This window comes from Piliocolobus tephrosceles, chromosome 6, assembly GCF_002776525.5.
Source record: "Piliocolobus tephrosceles isolate RC106 chromosome 6, ASM277652v3, whole genome shotgun sequence".
Taxonomy (NCBI): Eukaryota; Metazoa; Chordata; class Mammalia; order Primates; family Cercopithecidae; genus Piliocolobus; species Piliocolobus tephrosceles.
In genome coordinates, this window is record NC_045439.1 from 47,455,230 (window position 1) to 47,475,592 (window position 20,363).

The window sequence follows — 20,363 nt, forward strand, 5'->3', positions numbered from 1 at the left end:
CTCAATTGAAAATAAGCAAAGCAACAGATTTTCAAATAGTTTTAATAAGTTCACCTCTATTAAAGCCAAAGTAAAATTAAAATAAATACTGGTTTTAGTACAAATATTTAAAATTCAAATAATGTAATTTCTAACACACCTACTTTTCAATTTTTAAGTATTTTTCAACCACTTTGGTGTTCTGGAAAAAAATAACTAGTAGAAATACACAAAAGCATATATATAGAGGTGCACATTTTTCCTTTTGTCTTAGTCTCTTACATGACTCAGCACTGGTCTTACAAGACAGCACTGGTCTTAAGATATTGTTATTTTGGGGTTTTTACATTTATCATAATGAACTTTTTGCATTAATGTGGATATTTAAAAATGGTGCATTGGGTGTTATTTATCTTGATTACTAAGGTTTTTGGGTACTCCCTTAAATTCTGGGCCCACAGCAAGAACCCCTTTTGCCTAATTCTAATCTCAGCCTTATGTAATTTATTTATTTATTTATTTTTATTTTATTATTATTATTATACTTTAAGTTCTAGGGTACATGTGCATAATGTGCAGGTTTGTTACATATGTATACTTGTGCCATGTTGGTGTGCTGCACCCATCAACTCATCAGCACCCATCAACTCGTCATTTACATCAGGTATAACTCCCAATGCAATCCCTCCCCACTCCCCCCTCCCCATGATAGGCCCCGGTGTGTGATGTTCCCCTTCCCGAGTCCAAGTGATCTCATTGTTCAGTTCCCACCTATGAGTGAGAACATGCGGTGTTTGGTTTTCTATTCTTGCGACAGTTTGCTGAGAATGATGGTTTCCAGCTGCATCCATGTCCCTACAAAGGACACAAACTCATCTTTTTTTATGGCTGCATAGTATTCCATGGTGTATATGTGCCACATTTTCTTAATCCAGTCTGTCACTGATGGACATTTGGGTTGATTCCAAGCCTTTGCTATTGTGAATAGTGCTGCAATAAACATATGTGTGCATGTGTCTTTATAACAGCATGATCAGATGGCTGTAGATGTGTGGTATTATTTCCGGGGCTCTATTCTGTTCCATTGGTCTATGTGTGTGTTTTGGTACCAGTACCATGCTGTTTTGGTTACTGTAGCCTTGTAGTATAGTTTGAAGTCAGGTAGCGTGATGCCTCCAGCTTTGTTCTTTTGGCTTAGGATTGTCTTGGCAATGTGTGCTCTTATTTGGTTCCATATGAACTTTAAAGCAGTTTTTTCCAATTCTGTGAAGAAACTCATTGGTAGCTTGATGGGGATGGCATTGAATCTATAAATTACCTTGGGCAGTATGGTCCTACAAAGGACACAAACTCATCTTTTTTTATGGCTGCATAGTATTCCATGGTGTATATGTGCCACATTTCCTTAATCCAGTCTGTCACTGGTGGACATCTGGGTTGATTCCAAGTCTTTGCTATTGTGAATAGTGCCGCAATAAACATACATGTGTATGTGTCTTTATAGCAGCATGATTTATAATCCTTTGGGTATATCCCCAGTAATGGGATGGCTGGGTCATATGGTACTTCTAGTTCTAGATCCTTGAGGAATCGCCATACTGTTTTCCATAATGGTTGAACTAGTTTACAGTCCCACCAACAGTGTAAAAGTGTTCCTATTTCTCCACATCCTCTCCAGCACCTGTTGTTTCCTGACTTTTTAATGATTGCCATTCTAACTGGTGTGAGATGGTATCTCATTGTGGTTTTGATTTGCATTTCTCTGATGGCCAGTGATGATGAGCATTTTTTCATGTGTCTGTTGGCTGTATGAATGTCTTCTTTTGAGAAATGTCTGTTCATATCCTTTGTCCACTTTTTGATGGGGTTGTTTGTTTTTTTCTTGTGAATTTGTTTGAGTTCTTTGTAGGTTCTGGATATTAGTCCTTTGTCAGATGAGTAGATTGCAAAAATTTTCTCTCATTCTGTAGGTTGCCTGTTCACTCTGATGGTAGTTTCTTTTGGTGTGCAGAAACTCTTTAGTTTAATTAGATCCCATTTGTCAATTTTGGCTTTTGTTGCCGTTGCTTTTGGTGTTTTAGACATGAAGTCCTTACCTATGCCTATGTCCTGAATGGTATTACCTAGGTTTTCTTCTAGGATTTTTATGGTATTAGGTCTAACATTTAAGTCTCTAATCCATCTTGAATTAATTTTCATATAAGGAGTAAGGAAAGGATCCAGTTTCAGCTTTCTCCTTATGGCTAGCCAATTTTCCCAGCACCATTTACTAAATGAGGAATCCTTTCCCCATTTCTTGTTTTTGTCAGGTTTGTCAAAGATCAGATGGCTGTAGATGTGTGGTATTATTTCCGGGGGCTCTATTCTGTTCCATTGGTCTATATGTGTGTTTTGGTACCAGTACCATGCTGTTTTGGTTACTGTAGCCTTGTAGTATAGTTTGAAGTCAGGTAGTGTGATGCCTCCAGCTTTGTTCTTTTTTGGCTTAGGATTGTCTTGGCAATGTGGGCTCTTTTTTGGTTCCATATGAACTTTAAAGCAGTTTTTTCCAATTCTGTGAAGAAACTCATTGGTAGCTTGATGGGGATGGCATTGAATCTATAAATTACCTCGGGCAGTAAGCCTTATGTAATTTAAAGATAAATTGTACTGAGGAGGGGGGTCAAGATGGCTGAATAGGAACATCTCTGGTCTGCAGCTTCCAGTGAGACCAATGCAGAAGGCAGGTGATTACTGCATTTCCAACTGACGTGCCTGTTCATCTCATGGGGACTGGTTAGACAGTAGGTCCAACCCATGAATGGTAAGCAGAAGCAGGATGGGGTGTTGCATCACCCAGGAAGTGCAAGGAGCAGGGACCTCCCTCCCCCAGCCAAGGGAAGCCATGAGGGATTCTGCTATCCAGCCAGGTTACTATGCTTTTCCCACCATTTTTGCAATCTGCAGATCAGGAGATTCCCTCTTGTGCCTACACCACCAAGGCTCTGGGTTTCAAGCACAAAACTGGGCAGCTGTTTGGGCAGACACTGAGCTAGTTGCAGGAGTATTTTTTTTTTTTTTTTTTTTTTTTGAGACACAGTCTTGCTCTGTCGCCCAGGCTGGAGTGCAGTGATGTGATCTCAGCTTACTGCAAGCTCCGCCTCCTGGGTTCATGCCATTCTCCTGCCTCAGTCACCTGAGTAGCTGGGACTACAGGCGCCCGCCATGGAACCCCTGCAAGACAGAATCATTCACTCCCCTGCAAAGGGGACTGAAGCCAGGGAGCCAAGTGGTCTCGCTCAGTGGGTCCCACTGCCACAGAGCCTAGCAAACTAAGAACCACTAGCTTGAAATTCCTGCTGCCAGCACAGCAGTCTGAAGTTGACCTGGGTTGATTGAGATTGGTTGGGGCAGGGGTGTCTGTCATTATTGGGGCTTTAGTAGGTGGTTTTTCCCTGACAGTGCTAAGGAGATTGGGAGGTCTGGGCTGGGTGGCAAAGTGGCTGTGGTCAGATTGCTTCTCTAGATTCCTCCTCACTGGGCAGGGCATCTCTGAAGGAATGGTAACAGCCCCAGTAAGGGGCTTACAAATAAAACCCCCACTTCCCTGGGACAGAGCACCTGGTGGAAGGGGTGGCTGTGGGCACAGCTTCAGCAGATTTAATTGTTCTTGCCTACCAGCTCTGAAGAGAGCAGCTAATCCTGACAAGAAAGATTCTGCCAGCACAGTGCACCAGCTCTGCTAAGGGACAAACTGCCTGCTCAAGTGGGTTCCTGACCCCCATGCCTCCTGACTGGAAGACACCTCCCAACAGGGTCGACATACACCTCATACAGGAGAGCTCTGGCTGGCATCAGGCCAGTGCTCCTCCAGGATGAAGCTTCCAGAGGAAGGAGCAGGCAGCAGTCTTTGCTATTCTGCAGCCTCCACTGGTGATACCCAAATGAACAGGGTCTGGGGTAGACCTCTAGCAAACTGCAGCAGACCTGCAGAAGAGGGGCCTGTTAGAAGAAAAACTAACAAACAGAAAGCAACAATATCAAGATCAACATAAGGACCCTCACACAACCCCATCCGAAGGTCATCAGCCTCAAAGATCAAAGGTAGATAAATCCATGAAGATGAGGAAAAACCAGCACAAAAACGCTGAAAATTCCAAAAACCAGAATGCCTCTTCTCTTCCAAATGATTGCAACTCCTCTCCAGCAAGGGCATAAAACTGAACAGAGAATGAGACTGATGAATTAACAGAAGTAGGCTTCAGAAGGTGGGTGATAACAAACTCCTTTGAGCTAAAGGAGCAAGTTCTAACCCAATGCAAGGAAGCTAAGAACATTCATGAAAGGTTGCAGGAACTGCTAACTAGAATAACCAGTTTAGAGAAGAACATAAATGACCTGATGGAGCTGAAAAACACAGCACAAGAACTTTGTGAAGCATACACAAGTATCCATAGCTGAAATCGATCAAGCAGAAGAAAAGATGTCAGAGATTGAAGATCAACTTACTGAAATAAGGCATGAAGACAAGATTAGAGCAAAAAGAATGAAAAGGAATGAACAAAGCCTCCAATAAATATGGGACTATGTGAAAATATCAAATCTCTGATTGATTGGGGTCACTGAAAGTGATGGGGAAAATGGAACCAAGCTGGAAAACACACTTCAGGATATTATCCAGGAGAACTTCCCCACCCTAGCAAGACAGGCCAACATTCAGATTCAGGAAATACAGAGAACACCATTAAGATACTCCTCAAGAAGAGCAACCCCAAGACACATAATTGTGAGATTCTCCAACACTGAAACAAAGTAAAATATGTTAAGGGCAGCCAGAGAGAAAGGTCAGGTTACCTACAAAGGGAAGCCCATCAGACTAACAGCAGATCTCTCTGCAGAAACCCTACAAGCCAGAACAGAGTGAGGGCCAATATTCAACATGCTTAAAGAAAAGAATTTTCAACCCAGAATTTCATATCCAGCCAAACTAACCTTCATAAGTGAAGGAGAAATAAAATCCTTTACAGAGAAGCAAATGTTGAGGGATTCTGTCACCACCAGGCCTACCTTACAAAGCTCCTGAAGGAAGCACTAAATAGAGAAAGGAAAAACTGGTACCATCCACAGCAAAAACATACCAAAATATAAAGACAATGACACCATGAAGAAACTGCATAAATTAATGTGCAAAATAACCAGCTAGCATCATGATGACAGGATCAAATTCACACATAATAATATTAACCTTAAATGTAAATGGGCTAAATGCCCCAATTAAAAGGCACAGACTGGCAAACTGGATAAAGATTAAAGACCCATTGGTGTGCTGTATTCAGGAGACCCATCTCATGTGCAAAGACACACATAGGTTCAAAATAAAGGAATGGAGGAGTATTTACCAAGCAAATGGAAAGCAAAAAAAAAAAAAAAAAAGCAGGAGTTGCAATCCTAGTCTCTGATAAAACAGACTTTACACCAACAAAGATCAAAAAAGACAAAGAAGGGTATCACATAATGGTAAAGGGATCAATGCAACAATAAGAGCTAACTATCCTAAATATATATGCACCCAATACAGGACCACCCGGATTCATAAAATAACTTCTTAGAGATCTACAAAGAGACTTAGACACTCACACAATAATACTGGGAGACCTTAATACCTCACTGTCAATATTAGACAGATCAACAAGACAGGAAGTTAACAAGGATATTCAGGATTTGAACTTAGCTCTGTACCAAGCAGACATAATAGACATCTACAGAACTCTCCACCCCAAATCAAGAATATATATTCTTTTCAGCACCACATAGCATGTATTCTAAAATCAATCACATAATTGGAAGTAATATACTCCTTAGCAAATGCAAATGAATGGAAATCATAACAAACAGTCCCTCAGACCACAGTGCAATTAAATTAGAACTCAGGATTAAGTAACTCACTTAAAACCCACACAACAATATGGAAATTGACAACCTGCTCCTGAATAATACTGGGAAAATAACAAAATTAAGTCAGAAATAAAATAGTTATTTGAAACCAATGAGAACAAAGAGACAATGTACCAGAATATCTGGGACACAGCTACAGCAGTGTTAAGAGAGAAATTTACAGCACTAAGTGCTCACAACAGAAAGCTGGAAAGATCTAAAAATCGACACCCTAACTTCACAATTAAGAGAACTATAGAAGCAAGAGCAAACAAATTCAAAAGCTAGCAGAAGACAAATAACTAAGATTAGAGCAGAACTGAAGGAGGCAGAGACATGAAAAACCCTTCAAAAAATCAATGAATGCCAGAGCTGGTTTTTTGAAAAGATCAACAAAATAGATGAACCATTAGCTAGACTAATAAAGAAGAAAAGAGAGAAGAATCAAATAGACACAATAAAAATGATAAAGGGATATCACCATTGATCCCACAGAAATACAAACTACCATCAGAGAATACTGCAAACACCTTTACACAAATAAACTAGAAAATCTAGAAGAAATGGATAAATTCCTGAACACATACACCCTCCCAAGACTAAATCAGAAAGAAGTTGAATCTCTGAATAGACCAATAACAAGTTCTGAAATTCAGGCAGTAATTAATATCCTACCAATCAAAAAAAGCCCAGGACCAGATGGATTGACAGCCACCTTCTGTCAGAGGTACAAAGAGGAGCTGGTACCATTCCTTCTGAAACTATTCCAAACAATAGAAAAAGAGGGACTCCTCCATAACTCATTTTATGAGGCCAGTATCATCCTGATACCAAAAGCTGGCAGAGATACAACAGAAAAAGAAAATTTCAGGCCAGTATCCCTGATGAACATCCATGGAAAATCCTTAATAAAATACTGGCAAACCAAATCCAGCAGCACATCAAAAAGGTTATCCACCATAATCAAGTCAGCTCATCCCTAGGATGGAAGGCTGGTTCAACATAAGCAAATCAATAAACATAATCCATCACATAAACAGAACCAATGACAAAACCCACGATTATCTCAATAGATGCAGAAAAGGCCTTCGATAAAATTCAACGGCCCTTCATATTAAAAACTCTCAATAAACTAGGTATTGCTGGAACATATCTCAAAATAATAAAAGCTATTTATGACAAACCCACAGCCAGTATCATACTGAATGGGCAAAAGCTGGAAACATTGCAGAAGACAAGGATGCCCCCTCTCACCACTCCTATTCAACATAGTATTGGAAGTTCTGTTCAGGGAAATCAGGCAAGAGAAAAAAATAAAGGTATTCAAATAGGAAGGCAGGAAGTCAAATTGTCTCTTTTTGCAGATGACATGATTGTATATTTAGAAAATCCCACAATCTCAGCCCAAAACTCCTTAAGCTGATAAGCAACTTCAGCAAAGTCTCAGTATACAAAATCAATGTACAAAATCACAACCATTCCTAAACACCAATAACAGATAAGCAGAGAGCCAAATCATGAGTGAACTCCCATTCACAATTGCTAGAAAGAGAATAAATTACCTAGGAATACAACTTATAAGGGACATGAAGGACCTTTTCAAGGAGAACTACAAACCACTGCTCAAGGAAATAAGGGAGGACACAAACAAATGGAAAAATATTCCATGCTTATGGATGGGAAGAATCAATATCGTGAAAATGGTCATACTCCCCAAAGAAATTTATAGATTCAATGCTATTCCATCAAGCTACCTTTGACTTTCTTCACAGAATTAGAAAAAACTACTTTAAGGCTGGGCGCGGTAGCTCAAGCCTGTAATCCCAGCACTTTGGGAGGCCCAGAGGGGCGGATCACAAGGTCAGGAGATCGAGACCATCCTGGCTAACCCAATGAAACCCCGTCTCTACTGAAAAAATACAAAAAACTAGCCAGGCGAGGTGGCGGGCACCTGTAGTCCCAGCTACTTGGGAGGCTGAGGCAGGAGAATGGCCTAACCTCAGGAGGCGGGGCTTGCAGTGAGCTGAGATCCAGCCACTGTGCTCCAGACTGGGCGACAGAGCGAGACTCCGTCTCAAAAAAAAAAAAAGAAAAGAAAAAACTACTTTAAATTTCATATGGAACCAAAAAGGAGCCTGTATAGCCAAGACAATTCTAAGCAAGAAGAATAAAGCTCAAGGCATCACACTACCTGACTTCAAACTATACTACAAGACTACAGTAACCAGAACAGCATGATACTGGTACCAAAACAGATATATAGACCAATGGAACAGAACAGAGACCTCAGAAATAACACCACATTTCTTCAATCATCTGATCTTTGACTAACCTGACAAAAACAAGAAATGGGGAAGGGATTCCCTATTTAATAAATGGTGCTGAGAAAACTGGCTAGCCATATGCAGAAAACAGAAACTGGACCCGTTCCTTACACCTTACACAAAACGTAACTCAAGATGGCTCAAAGACTTAAATGTAAAACCCAAACCCATAAAAACCCTAGAAGAAAACCTAGGCAATACCATGCAGGACATAAGCATGGGCAAAGACTTCATGACTAAAACACCCAAAGCAATGGCAACAAAAGTCAAAACTGACAAATGGGATCTAATCAAACTAAAGAGCTTCTGCACAGCAAAAGAAACTATCATCAGATTGAACAGGCCATCTACAGAATGGGAGAAAATTTTTGCAAGATACCCATCTGACAAAGGTCTAATATCCAGAATCTACAAGGAATTTAAACAAATTTAAAAGAAAAAAACAACCCCATCAAAATGTGATTGAAGGATACGAACAGATACTTCTCAAAAGAAGACAGTTATGCTGCCAACAGACGTATGAAAAAAAGCTCATCATCACTGGTCATTAGAGAAATGCAAATCAAAACCACAATGAGATACCATCTCACGCCAGTTAGAATGGCAATTATTAAAAAGTCAGGAAACAACAGATGCTTGAGAGGATGTGGAGAAGTAAGAACGCTTTTACACTGTTGGTGGGAGTGTAAATTAGTTCAACCATTGTGAAAGACAGTGTGACGATTCCTCAAAGATCTAGAACCAGAAATACCATTTGACCCAGCAATCCCATTACTGGGTATACACCCAAAGGATTATAAATCATTCTACTATAAAGACATATGCACACATATGTTTATTGCAGCACTATTTACAATAGCAAAGGCTTGGAACCAACCCAAATGCCCATCAGTGACAAACTGGATAAAGAAAATGTGGCACATATACACCATGGAGTATTATGCAGCCATTAAAAAGAATGAGTTCATGTCCTTTGCAGGGACATGAATGAAGCTGGAAGCCATCATTCTCAGCAAACTAACACAGGAACAGAAAACCAAACACCATATTTTCTCACTCAGAAGTGGGAGCTGAACAATGAGAACACATGGACACAGGGAGGGGAACATCACACACCAGGGCCTGTTGTGGGGTGGAGGGCGACGGGAGGGAGAGCATTAGGACAAATACCTAACGCATGTGGGGCTTAAAACCTAGATGACAGGTTGATAGGTGCAGCAAACCATCATGTCAAATGTATACCTATGTAACAAACCTGCATGTTTTGCACATGTATCCTGGAATTTAAAGTAAAATAAAAGCAACAACAACAACAGCAGATAAGTTGTACTCTATAAGGGCAAGTGTATATAAGTGGAAATTTACTAGTTACCAGTACTCTTCTATAATAGATATATCCAGGTGTTAGAAAACAGATTAAGCATATTCATTAAAATGTATATATTTGTATATATCTATAGCCATTATTTTTCTCATTTGCAGATTTTACTTAATACATGCATTTGCACATGAAAATAACAGATATAAAGTGATATCCATATATTGATCTCTTGTGATTTTTATTGAAATCTTTTTTATTATTAATTTTAATTAAATTTTATTAATGTTTTACTTTAAGAATATTTTTCTAATTATAATAAGAACTGCTCACTTTAAAAAAGCATTAAATGTATTTCAAAACTTTGGTTTTTAATATTAATAGCTACACACTATTCTATCTTGAGTGTATAACTCTTCTCATTAAACATTTAGATTGTTTCCAATTTTTAAATTATTAATAGTGCAATGATATATATATAAATATTTTTATATATATCCTTTTATATACATATTTACAATAGAGTGCTAGAAGTAGATTTACTGGGTCAAAAACTCAGCTTTTTTAGGCTGCTATACATATGACCAAAGTTACACTTCCATAAGTGGTATCTAGTGTGTCACATCCGTCTTCACCAGCCTGAGTACTGTCATGTGTCATACTTTGACAGTTTATAGGTAAAACAGTTTCTTGGTATCTTAAATTAACATTTGGAAATTAATCATCAAATTGAGTTCTTTCAAATGCTTCTTAGTCCTATTTTTATTTCTACTTTTGCAAAATTCTAGTTTACATACTTGGCTCAATTTTTCTATTTAGACATTTACCTTTTATTTTGTTTTACATATGAGCACCTTTTTATACTAAGGATATTGACCCTTTGTCCATCATGTTTGTTGAAGACACTTTTCAGTTTCATTTTTTGTTTACATTTATTAATGATGATTTTAAATACAAAAGCATTTCACTGGTTTTTAAAAAATCAAATCTACATTTTATTTCTTTGTGATTTCTAGAAAATCTTTAGCAGGCTGAGATCAGATAAATATATCCATCTATATATTTATTCTTCAAGTTTGCATGTTTTCATTTTTACATTTAATTCTTTTTTTCCTACTGGTATTTACATTTGGTAAAGTGCAAATGAAGGATCCAACTCTCCAGCTCCCAAATAGTTTGACTACTTTTCTAACACCATTTGTTGAATAATCCATTATTTCCTCATACTGAAAAAAATACAAGAATTATTATATATACAAGATTCTGTTTTGAGTTAAATAATGCTTACTTTTTCAGGGTCTACTTTTAGTAAAAGAAATCCAATTTATTCTAAATAAAAATGCATACAAACTACTAAAATATAGCTTGACTTAAAATTCCCACTTTGTCGTATACCTTAATATTATTAGTAAAGGGTTTTTTTTTTTTTTTTTTTTTTAGCACCTTAAACAAGCAAATGAATTTTGAGCACAGCCTGCTGGCATCTAATAAAAACACAGCTGAAATAAGTCTAACAATTTTTGTAACACTCTAACTCATGTTAAAATATATAGTTTTTTAAACAAAATTCATAATTTAATAAACCTACACCTTTTTTGAATTGCAGACTTCTAAGCACAGAATGCAGCTTAGTTAAGTACTTGGAATCAAAACTTTTTTGGAGCAAGCTTAACTTGAAATTCAGTAGTAATTACGTGTGTGTGTGTGTGTATTATATACATAATTTAAAAGATATTGCTTGCTATCTTATCTAACAGTTTTCTTAAGATATGGCCACTGGAATTTTACATTACTAAATCTTACGGTTTTCTTCACAAAGCTGAATAATTTTATTCGTTCTTCTGGCAACTTTTGTAATTTGCATTTTCGATCATTCAGTTTTTCAAGGTCTTCATTAAGATGCCTCTGAAGAGTTTTTATACGCATATTGTAATACATTATTTTTTTCATTGCTGTCGTCTAAAAGTAAGAAAGAAAACAACATAAAAATTAGCTAAAACAAATTATAGGCAATTATTAGTGGTATTATATAAGTACGGTATGTTCTATATAACAATTTAGATGATTTGCATGCTCACGTACTAATAAAGATGATAGCTGGAGTGACAATGGCTACACAGAGTTCTATATTTCAACTTAATAAAAGATATAAAATTCCAAAGATTTTCTTTGTGAGGCATAAAGTGTGAGGCAAATTCACATTTATTTCCAGGATAACAATATAAAGAGACTACAGATAAAATGTAATGTATAAAATAGTACAGGTAATGAGGCAGAACAATTAGAGCAAACATATAACTCGTTATTCCTATTTGATTAACTCAGGGAATAAAAGAAATTAATAAGAATTAAAAGCAAATATAACATTACTCAATTAATTTTTTAAAAGCATGGCTAAGGAATTTAATTTTTTTTCAAATTTATAAAAGAATGTTCATTAGGCTAAGCAAATTACTAAATGTCTATCAAATCCATTTATCTTGCATTCCTTAATAACAATGCATCATTCAGTTATTATCAATTGATTAAGTCCATAATTAAGAAATGCACCAGCTAAATGGTACTTGAGAGTTATGTTAGTTAAAAAGAACTATCTGAGAAGACCATAAACAAATTTGAGGCATTATAAAAAATCTGACATGGTTTTGTTTACCTGAAATAATGAAAGCAAGTAAGTTGGAAGACTTTTACACTCTTAGACTTGTATTTTCTACAGATGCAGTCTTTTCTTATGAAATTTATTTAGTATGGAGTGGATAATCAAGATCCTAATATAATTTTCTGGCATAAAAGGCAGAATAGAAACAAATACATAGTATGATGAGAGGCCAAAAGAATTCTCTTTCCCCATGCATATTATGAAGTACTGCAACTGAAATCACCAAATTCCCCTGCCAAAAATAAGACAATCATAACAAAGAACAGTCAAGAAAAAAATTTGTTTTAGGATCATGATATACTGATTAAATATCTTTGATAAAGAAAAGCTTAATTTCTGAAGTGCAACTGAGTTAAAAGAAAAAATTGTAACTTAAGAAACGGGAATTAGTGTTTCTTGATTTTTTTTTTTCCTATTTGGAGACAATAGGAAATCCAATACAAAATTCTGTGGGTCAGTTACAGCTAAAAATAATTCTAATAAATTCTTCAAACTAAAACAATAGGATATCCACATACAGAAGAATGAAACTAGTCCCCTATCTCTCAACGTATACAAAAATCAACTCAAAAAATGGACTTAAATGTAAAACTTGAAACCATAAAACTACTAGAAGAAAAAAGAGAAAATGTTTCAGGACATCGATCTAGGCAAGGATTTTATGACTAATACTTCAAAAGCATGGGCAACAAAAACAAATAGACAAATGGTACTACATTAAACTGAAAAGCTTCTGCACAGCAAAAGGAAACAATCAACAGAGTGAAGAGACAAACTATGGAAGGGAGAAAATATTTGCAAACTACTCATCCAATAAGGATCTCATATCCAGAATATGCAAGGAACTTACAACAACTCAACAGCAAAACAAAAAACAAAAAAAATAAACACATACACACACAAATGAAACACACACACACACACACACATAATCCAACCAGAAGGTGGACAAAGGAACTGCATAGACATTTCTCAAAAGATATCATACGAATGGCCACTAGGTATAGGAAAAAATGCTCATCACTAACTAACCATCATGGAAATACAAATAAAAATCACAATATAATCTCATCCAGTTAGAATGGCTATTATCAAAAAGACAGGAAAAAAAAAAGAGAGATGCTGGTGAGGATGCAGAGCAAAGGGAACTCTTTTTTTTTGAGATGGAGTCTCACTCTGTCGCTCAGGCTGAAGTGCAGTGGCGCAATATCGGCTCACTGCAACCTCTGCCTTCTGGGTTCAAGCAATTCTCCTGCCTCAACCTCCTGAGTAGCTGGGATTAGAGGCACCTGCCACCACACCCGGCTAATGTCTATTGTATTTTTAGTAGAGATGGGGCTTCACCATGTTGGCCGGGCTGGTTGCAAACTGCTGACCTCAAGTGATCTGCTCGCCTGGGCCCAAAAAAGGGAACTCTCATATGCTGTTAGTAGAAATGTAAATGAGTACAGCCATTATGAAAAACAGGATGGAGTTTTCTCAAAAAATTAAAAGCAGAACTTCCAAAGGATTCAGCAACCTCACTCCTGGGTATTTATCCAAAACAAAGGAAATCAGTGTATCCAAGGGATACTTGCACCCCCACGTTTACTGCAGCACTATTCACAATAGTTAAGATTTAGAATTAATCTAAATGCCATCAATAGGTGAATGGATAAAGAAAATGTAATATATGTATATCACATTACACATACACACCGTGTATACACATGATGGAATACTATTTAACCATAAAAAAGAATGAAACCCTGTCATTTGTGGCAACATGGTTGAGCCTGAAGGACATTATGTTAAGCAAAATAAGTCAGGCACAGAAAAATAAAGACTGCATGTTATCACTCATGTATGAGAACTAAAGACATTTTTTGAGCTCATGGAAGTAAAGAGCAGAATTGTAGCTATTGGAGGCTGTAAGCGAGGTAGTGGGGAGGAGAGAATGGGGAGAAAGGTTGGTTAAGGGTAGAAAATTATAGCTAGATAGGAAGAATAAATTCTGGTGTTCTGTAGCACTGCAGGGTGAATATGGTTAACTATAATGTGTATATTTTCAAAAATCTGGAAGAAGGGATTTTGAATGTTCACAACAGAAAGAATAAATGTTTGAGGAGATGAATATGCTAATTACCCTTATTTGATCATTATATGTAGAATTATTATGCATCAATTGCAAATAAAAGGGAAAAAATAACACAACAAGAGAACATGGGATGGAGTTAATTTGGTCAGATAAAATACAGGATGCCAAATTAAATGTGAATTTCAGATAAACAACAAATAATGTTTTAATATACATAATGCTAAATTTACTTATACTTATTTAATTATACCAAAACATCTTTATTGTTTGTCTAAAATTTAAATTTAACTTGGAATCCCCTAGGTGGGGTAAATAGAAGATTAAAACATACTAGTTTTATTTTAATTTTTTTGAATAAGCAATATATTCACATTTCAAAAACCAAAAAAATTGATTTATACAATGAAAAGTCTACTTCCCACTTATGTTTCCCATCTTTTCAGTTGCCCCATCTTCTGCAGAAAATGACTTTAGTGTCTAGTAAATCTTACCATAGTTTCAACTTTTTCTAATTTATTAAGAATGTACCTATATCTTCATATAGAAACAAAAATTATGATATTTTACTATTTCTAAACTTTTTCAAAATCACTTAGTATGTCATAACAATAAATAAGAGTTATTAATGAACGGGTTTTTTTTTTGTCTTTGTTTGAGAGTATATAGTAAGATTTTGGGGAAGGAGGGAAGACTGTTTTATAAACTGTAACTCTATAGCCAATCAACTTTGTAGGCTGACCATATGCAACTTGCTTTTTGTATTTGGACTTTACAAAATTAATGTCAAAGTCACTTTCAAAGACTTTGGTAGAATTCCACACCTGTCAAAACAAACTTTTAAGAAAAAGAAATTGGACTAATTATAATGCTAAATTCAGCTGCATGTTTGTACTAAGACAAAATTTGATCCCTTTGCATCTTAGGTGGCCAAAAAAGAATTCAAAGTCATAAACAGAATTATATTCAACTATAGTTTCATGGCACTTATTTTTATACTACTTAACAATTAAAATGGGCTTTTATGTACATTAACTCATTGGCTCCCCGAAACAACCCTGTGCTGAAAAGCAGATACTATTTTCATCATCTTTGTTTCAGTTCAGAAAACTGAGCTTCAGTAGTAGCACATGCAGTTGGGGGCTTGAATCCAAGTCTTCGGATTTGAACCCATATGTTCTTCCCTGTGTCTCACACTAACTCTTTGGTGGTCCTCCTGGTAGGTTCTGACTTTACCTGCCACTTGTAGTTTACAGAAACTAGTTCACAGTCATAGGTGAAAATCTGAAGAATCAATAGCACTCTGTTCAAGAGTTCATCACAAAGAACTGCTACAACTTGTCTTCTTATGCATAGTAAGGAAAAAAGCATTTTAGAAATCTGTATCAATCCATAAATTAAAAATACTTTGAATTTGAAAATCATTTTGGTCTGAATCTAAAGTTGGACTATAGTATATATCTTATTTGTGCCTTAAAAGGTAAAGGGAGGGTAAATATTTTACAATAAGAAAATGAAATATAATTACTTAATTTAAGATGTTAGAAACTGTCTAACAATTCCTTTTTTTGTTGTTCTTTCTGCTACTCCTGACATTTACAAGACTGAACCAAATGTATGAGAATCTCAGTCAGAATGTCAGAAGAACCTGCCTCTCTTAGTTCTCCTTTTCAGTCTCCTCTGTAGGTTCCTTCTCATCTACCCAACATTTAGCACCCAAGTGACACACTTTCTCTTCCACACCATTCCCTTGGTGACTCATCCAGTCCACAGCTTTAAGTACCAACTTTCTGCTTTCAATTCTCATATTTTAATTTATACCCCCAATCTGGGGAACTCTCCCACATAGTAGACTCATATGGATATCCAACTACTTACTGAGCATGTCCCCTTAGGATATTCAAAAAATTGTTCAAACTTTACATGCCTAAAATTGTCATGATTCTAAAATAATGATTTTTCCTCCTAAACCTACTCCTACCCTACTCCTCCCATACTCTTCCTCATGTCGTCAAATAGCAACTTACTCTTTGAATTGCTCCAGCCAATATCTTAGAATTATTCTCTACTTCTTTCCTCTGTACTTAATATCCAATCCATCAGTAAACCCAGATAGGTTCCATCTTGTAACTGCTACCAGAATCTGACTTCTTACCACTTTCTCTGTGAACACCATGCATTGAACTATCCACATTGCTCATCTAAGTTACTGGAATAATCTCCTAACTGGTCTCTCTGCTTTCAACTTTCCCCCTCTAATTGTCTATTCTTAATACATTATTCAAAAGGATCCCTTTAAACCATAAGTCATCTTAGTCCCTCCTCTGATCAGAATTTTCCAGTGGATCCCATCTCACTCAAAATAAAGACCAAAGTCCTTACAACAGTCTACAGTCTCACATAATCTGGCCTCCACTACTCCTGTCTTCATCTGTTACTTCTCTTCCCCTGATGTCCTCAGCTACTTAAACTTTCAGATAATCACAAACCATCTTTAATTAGATTAAAATCTACCTAATCCTTGGTCGGCTACCATAAACCACAGATATTTTCTGATTTTGATATGTAATATTCCAAAGGAGAAGTGGTTGTTACATTTCTGTTATTTAAGCTTTAATTTATATATATATGGCACTAGTCTATTTTTGACACTTATTTTTTTCAATTTCCTTCCTGTTTTATATAGATTAGAAGCAATATTACTTCATTATTTTACCTTGCAGTACTGTCATCAAAATTAAGATTCTAGTATTAATATTATTTATATACTTTTATGTGTAATATCCAGTTAACTAGGGCAAAAGTAGACTTGGCAACAAGAACTGAACTGATAATCCTACCTACCATATGTGGACATGGCCAGAAAGAAGCCTAACTAATTAACTAATAAAACAGAAATCACAGATGCCTGATTAGGGATGTACTTACATCTGCCAGTTCCTTGATTTGCTTTGCTGACACATCCAATGTGTCAAATCTTTGAAGGCAAGGTAAATGATATAATACATGTGTGGAATAATTACACAGAAGACAAACTGGATTGGTTTTATATTGAGGATCATTCAGACATAAATCCTTTAAGCAAGGCAGCCTGGTTAAGTTCGTGAGCTCCTAAAACACCAGCAAAGATAATGTTCAATTAATTGTGACTGTCATTTCTAAAGGCAGTATTTGAACACTTAAGATCAGCCATACTCTAATGCATTCTAATTATGTGTGTAAATACATTAAAAAGTGATTTAGATGCCTAAAATGTTTCTCTCTATTGAAAAACAAGCTAAATTCCCAAAGAAAATAGCAACAATAATTAAACAACATGCTATACCACTATGCCTTTTAAATATTTACTAAATCATGTATTCCAGCTGGAACATTGAAGCCAGTGATGCAAGCACATTTGTTCATTAATATGTTGCCTCCCCTACACAGCCCCTCTTGCTAATTGCCCCCAAGATACCTGTAGGTCTCTGCTTTCTTCACCCCTATTTCCTATATTTATCACCTAGAAACACTCCTGTTCATCCTCCCTGCTTCCAGATCTGCTCTACTCATTAAAGGCTATGGGAGCCCCTGTTCATTACAAACAATGATCATGGAATTCCTGATTTTGGGGTTTTTTTTGTTTCGTTTTTTCCATTAAGTACCTGTTTTACCTATTATGGTCAACTAAAGTCTAACCTTCCTTGAGGGCCTCAGTTTTCTCACAACCTATGGATGAGGAAGGATTGATATGCACTCTCAGACTAATGTTTCTCCTTAACATATTTTTTCCTGATGTTTAAGTCATTATTTATACTTTCCTTTATTTGTCATCTGGCTCTTGATTAACTCTTCCATCCTGCCTCTTCCTGTTTAAACCCTAATATTTTATGATTTAGTCATATTGAACTAGTTGAAGTTTTGGAATGTGCTAAGCCCTATCTTGTCCTTAGACCTTTACTCATGCTGCTCCCTTTTAGGTGGCCTGAACTTCACCCCAATTTCACCTTTTAATCTGTCAGGGCCCAACCCAGTGTCATATTCCCTGGGAGCCTTGTTTCATCCTCCAATGTTGGGATAGATGTTCCTCCTAAGAGCTCTTTTAGCCACTGAGCTTAGTTTTGGTATGGACTTTATCATACCCTATTGCCAATTGCTTGTTATCTATAAGCCAAGGGTCTATATGGGCTTTGGCCCCCAAGCTACAAACAAAGAATGTTATTTACATTTTTAAGTATTGAAAAAAAAAGAAGAATATGCAGTAGAGGCCACATGTGGCCCACAGAGCCTGAAATACTTTCTATTTGGCTTTTTTTTGTTGTCGTTACAGAAAACGTTTGCTAACCCTGCAATAAACTTGTGGAGAACACGGTTTGTGTCTTGTTTAACATTGTATTCCCAACACTCAGCACTCAGAACACAGCAGGCACTAAATAAATATGTAAAGTAAATTGATTACTTTCAACCAACTTCGAGGATATCCTCATACTTTGTTATTACCAGGATGGTGCCTGAGGTAGGAGGCTACTGTGGTGGGGTCAAACTTGAAAGGATGCAATGCTAGCTAGAAAAATCGGAATCAGAGTTAAGGGAAATCTAAAGGAAGAACCAGGAAGCATTAGTTCTAAAGTTACAGTAAAAAAGGAATGGAAAAGAAAATAGTGAAGTCAGGTTGCTGGAAACAAGAGTAATACAGGTTGAGGTGGTTAATATATTTCCAAACTCTCTCTGGACAAGTGAGAATGTGACTCACTGATCTGACCTGAGGCTTGGGCTGAGCCTATGTGGGGAGGAGGACTAAGCAGAGTTGCTCTAAAAGGAAAATTTATGGACAGAGCTGTGCAGAGAATTATTTGGTCAAATTCTACAGGGGCAAGAAAGTAAACCATCTGGCAGCCTTTGATTACTGGGTTGCTATGTTTCATTTGACCATGGTAGATGGTGGGTATAAATGAGCTGGTACATGGTGGGTATAAACTCTGAATTCCTACACAGAAATCCCCCAACTACATGCCAAATTCAGGTGACACTGGAGTCCATGAAGGCACAAAATCTCACTGAAAATTAGTGCTCTGGTGCCTGGTGTGGTTGGAAGGTGGGCACAGAATTTATTCAATCAGGATAGGATAGGATAGTTATCTTCTTAGGGTAGGAAGAAAGGTTATAGAGATAAAAATCTAAGATAATAGTGTTCCAGGAACATTTCTAATATGAAGATAGTAAAAGCTCCTGTGAATCAGGTTCAATGTTTTTATGACAGTCATAATGCCATAAAAAGCCTTTTTAAATATTATGACACATAATGAATTTTTATAATAATCCTGTTATCACCATTTTAAAAATAAAGATACTGAAATACAGCAGGTCAATGTAATTAAAGTAATGGTAATAAAATAATAAGAACAATGGATCTGTTGAGTCCTTACTATGTGCTAGTCACTATTCGGGTACTTTACATTGTTATTTCACCTAAACTTCATGTTCCACTATATTATGCTGCCTCTAGTGTGAGGCAGAGCTAGACCTGAGAGGTCTTTCTGCCTATGCAGCCACAGATTATAACCACCACAAGGGTGCCATGGCTAGCCAGGTAAGATCAACTTCCCTATAGTTTCTTGGCAGGGCAATGCCTTATTTTCCCAGAATCCTGCACTTATCTTCTTCAGCCTTATGTCATAATTGCTTCCCTTGCTGTGTTCCAGTCACAGAGGATTTCTAGTTCGTAGAATCTGCCATACCCCTTTCAACCACCTTGAGCCTTCACACATGCTTTTTAACTTTTGCCTGGAAGGGTCTTTGCCTGGGCAACTCCTACTCACGTCTGATAACATTAGCTCCTCAAGGATGTCTTGTCCTGATATCCCAAACAAGGCTAGGTCTCCCTTTTATATGTTCCCACAGCACTCTGAATTTAACGTTCATAGCTCTCTCTGATCTCTTCTGTAATTTTAGCCTATTTTAAGTATAAAAGCTTTATTCACATTTCATATTATTTTCTTGGAATAGATTCCTAAAAGAGGAATTGATAGGTTAAAGGATAGAAGCCTGTTTAAAGGACTTGGTACACGTTATCTAAATGCTTTCTAGAAAAGTTCTATCATTTTAAATGATTACCAG

General features: G+C 36.6%; 1 protein-coding gene across 1 annotated transcript in view; it reads right to left on the bottom strand.

The window, feature by feature from the left end:
• LRRC9 (leucine rich repeat containing 9) overlaps positions 1 to 20,363 on the bottom strand; it is a 141,735-nt gene that overhangs the window by 105,699 nt on the left and 15,673 nt on the right. The window contains exons 7-8 of the mRNA XM_026456290.2: positions 17,196 to 17,378; positions 11,338 to 11,493 (exon numbers count right to left, since the gene is read on the bottom strand). Coding sequence (XP_026312075.1) covers positions 11,338 to 11,493; positions 17,196 to 17,378 — 339 coding nt within the window. The remainder of the gene's footprint in view (positions 1 to 11,337; positions 11,494 to 17,195; positions 17,379 to 20,363) is intronic.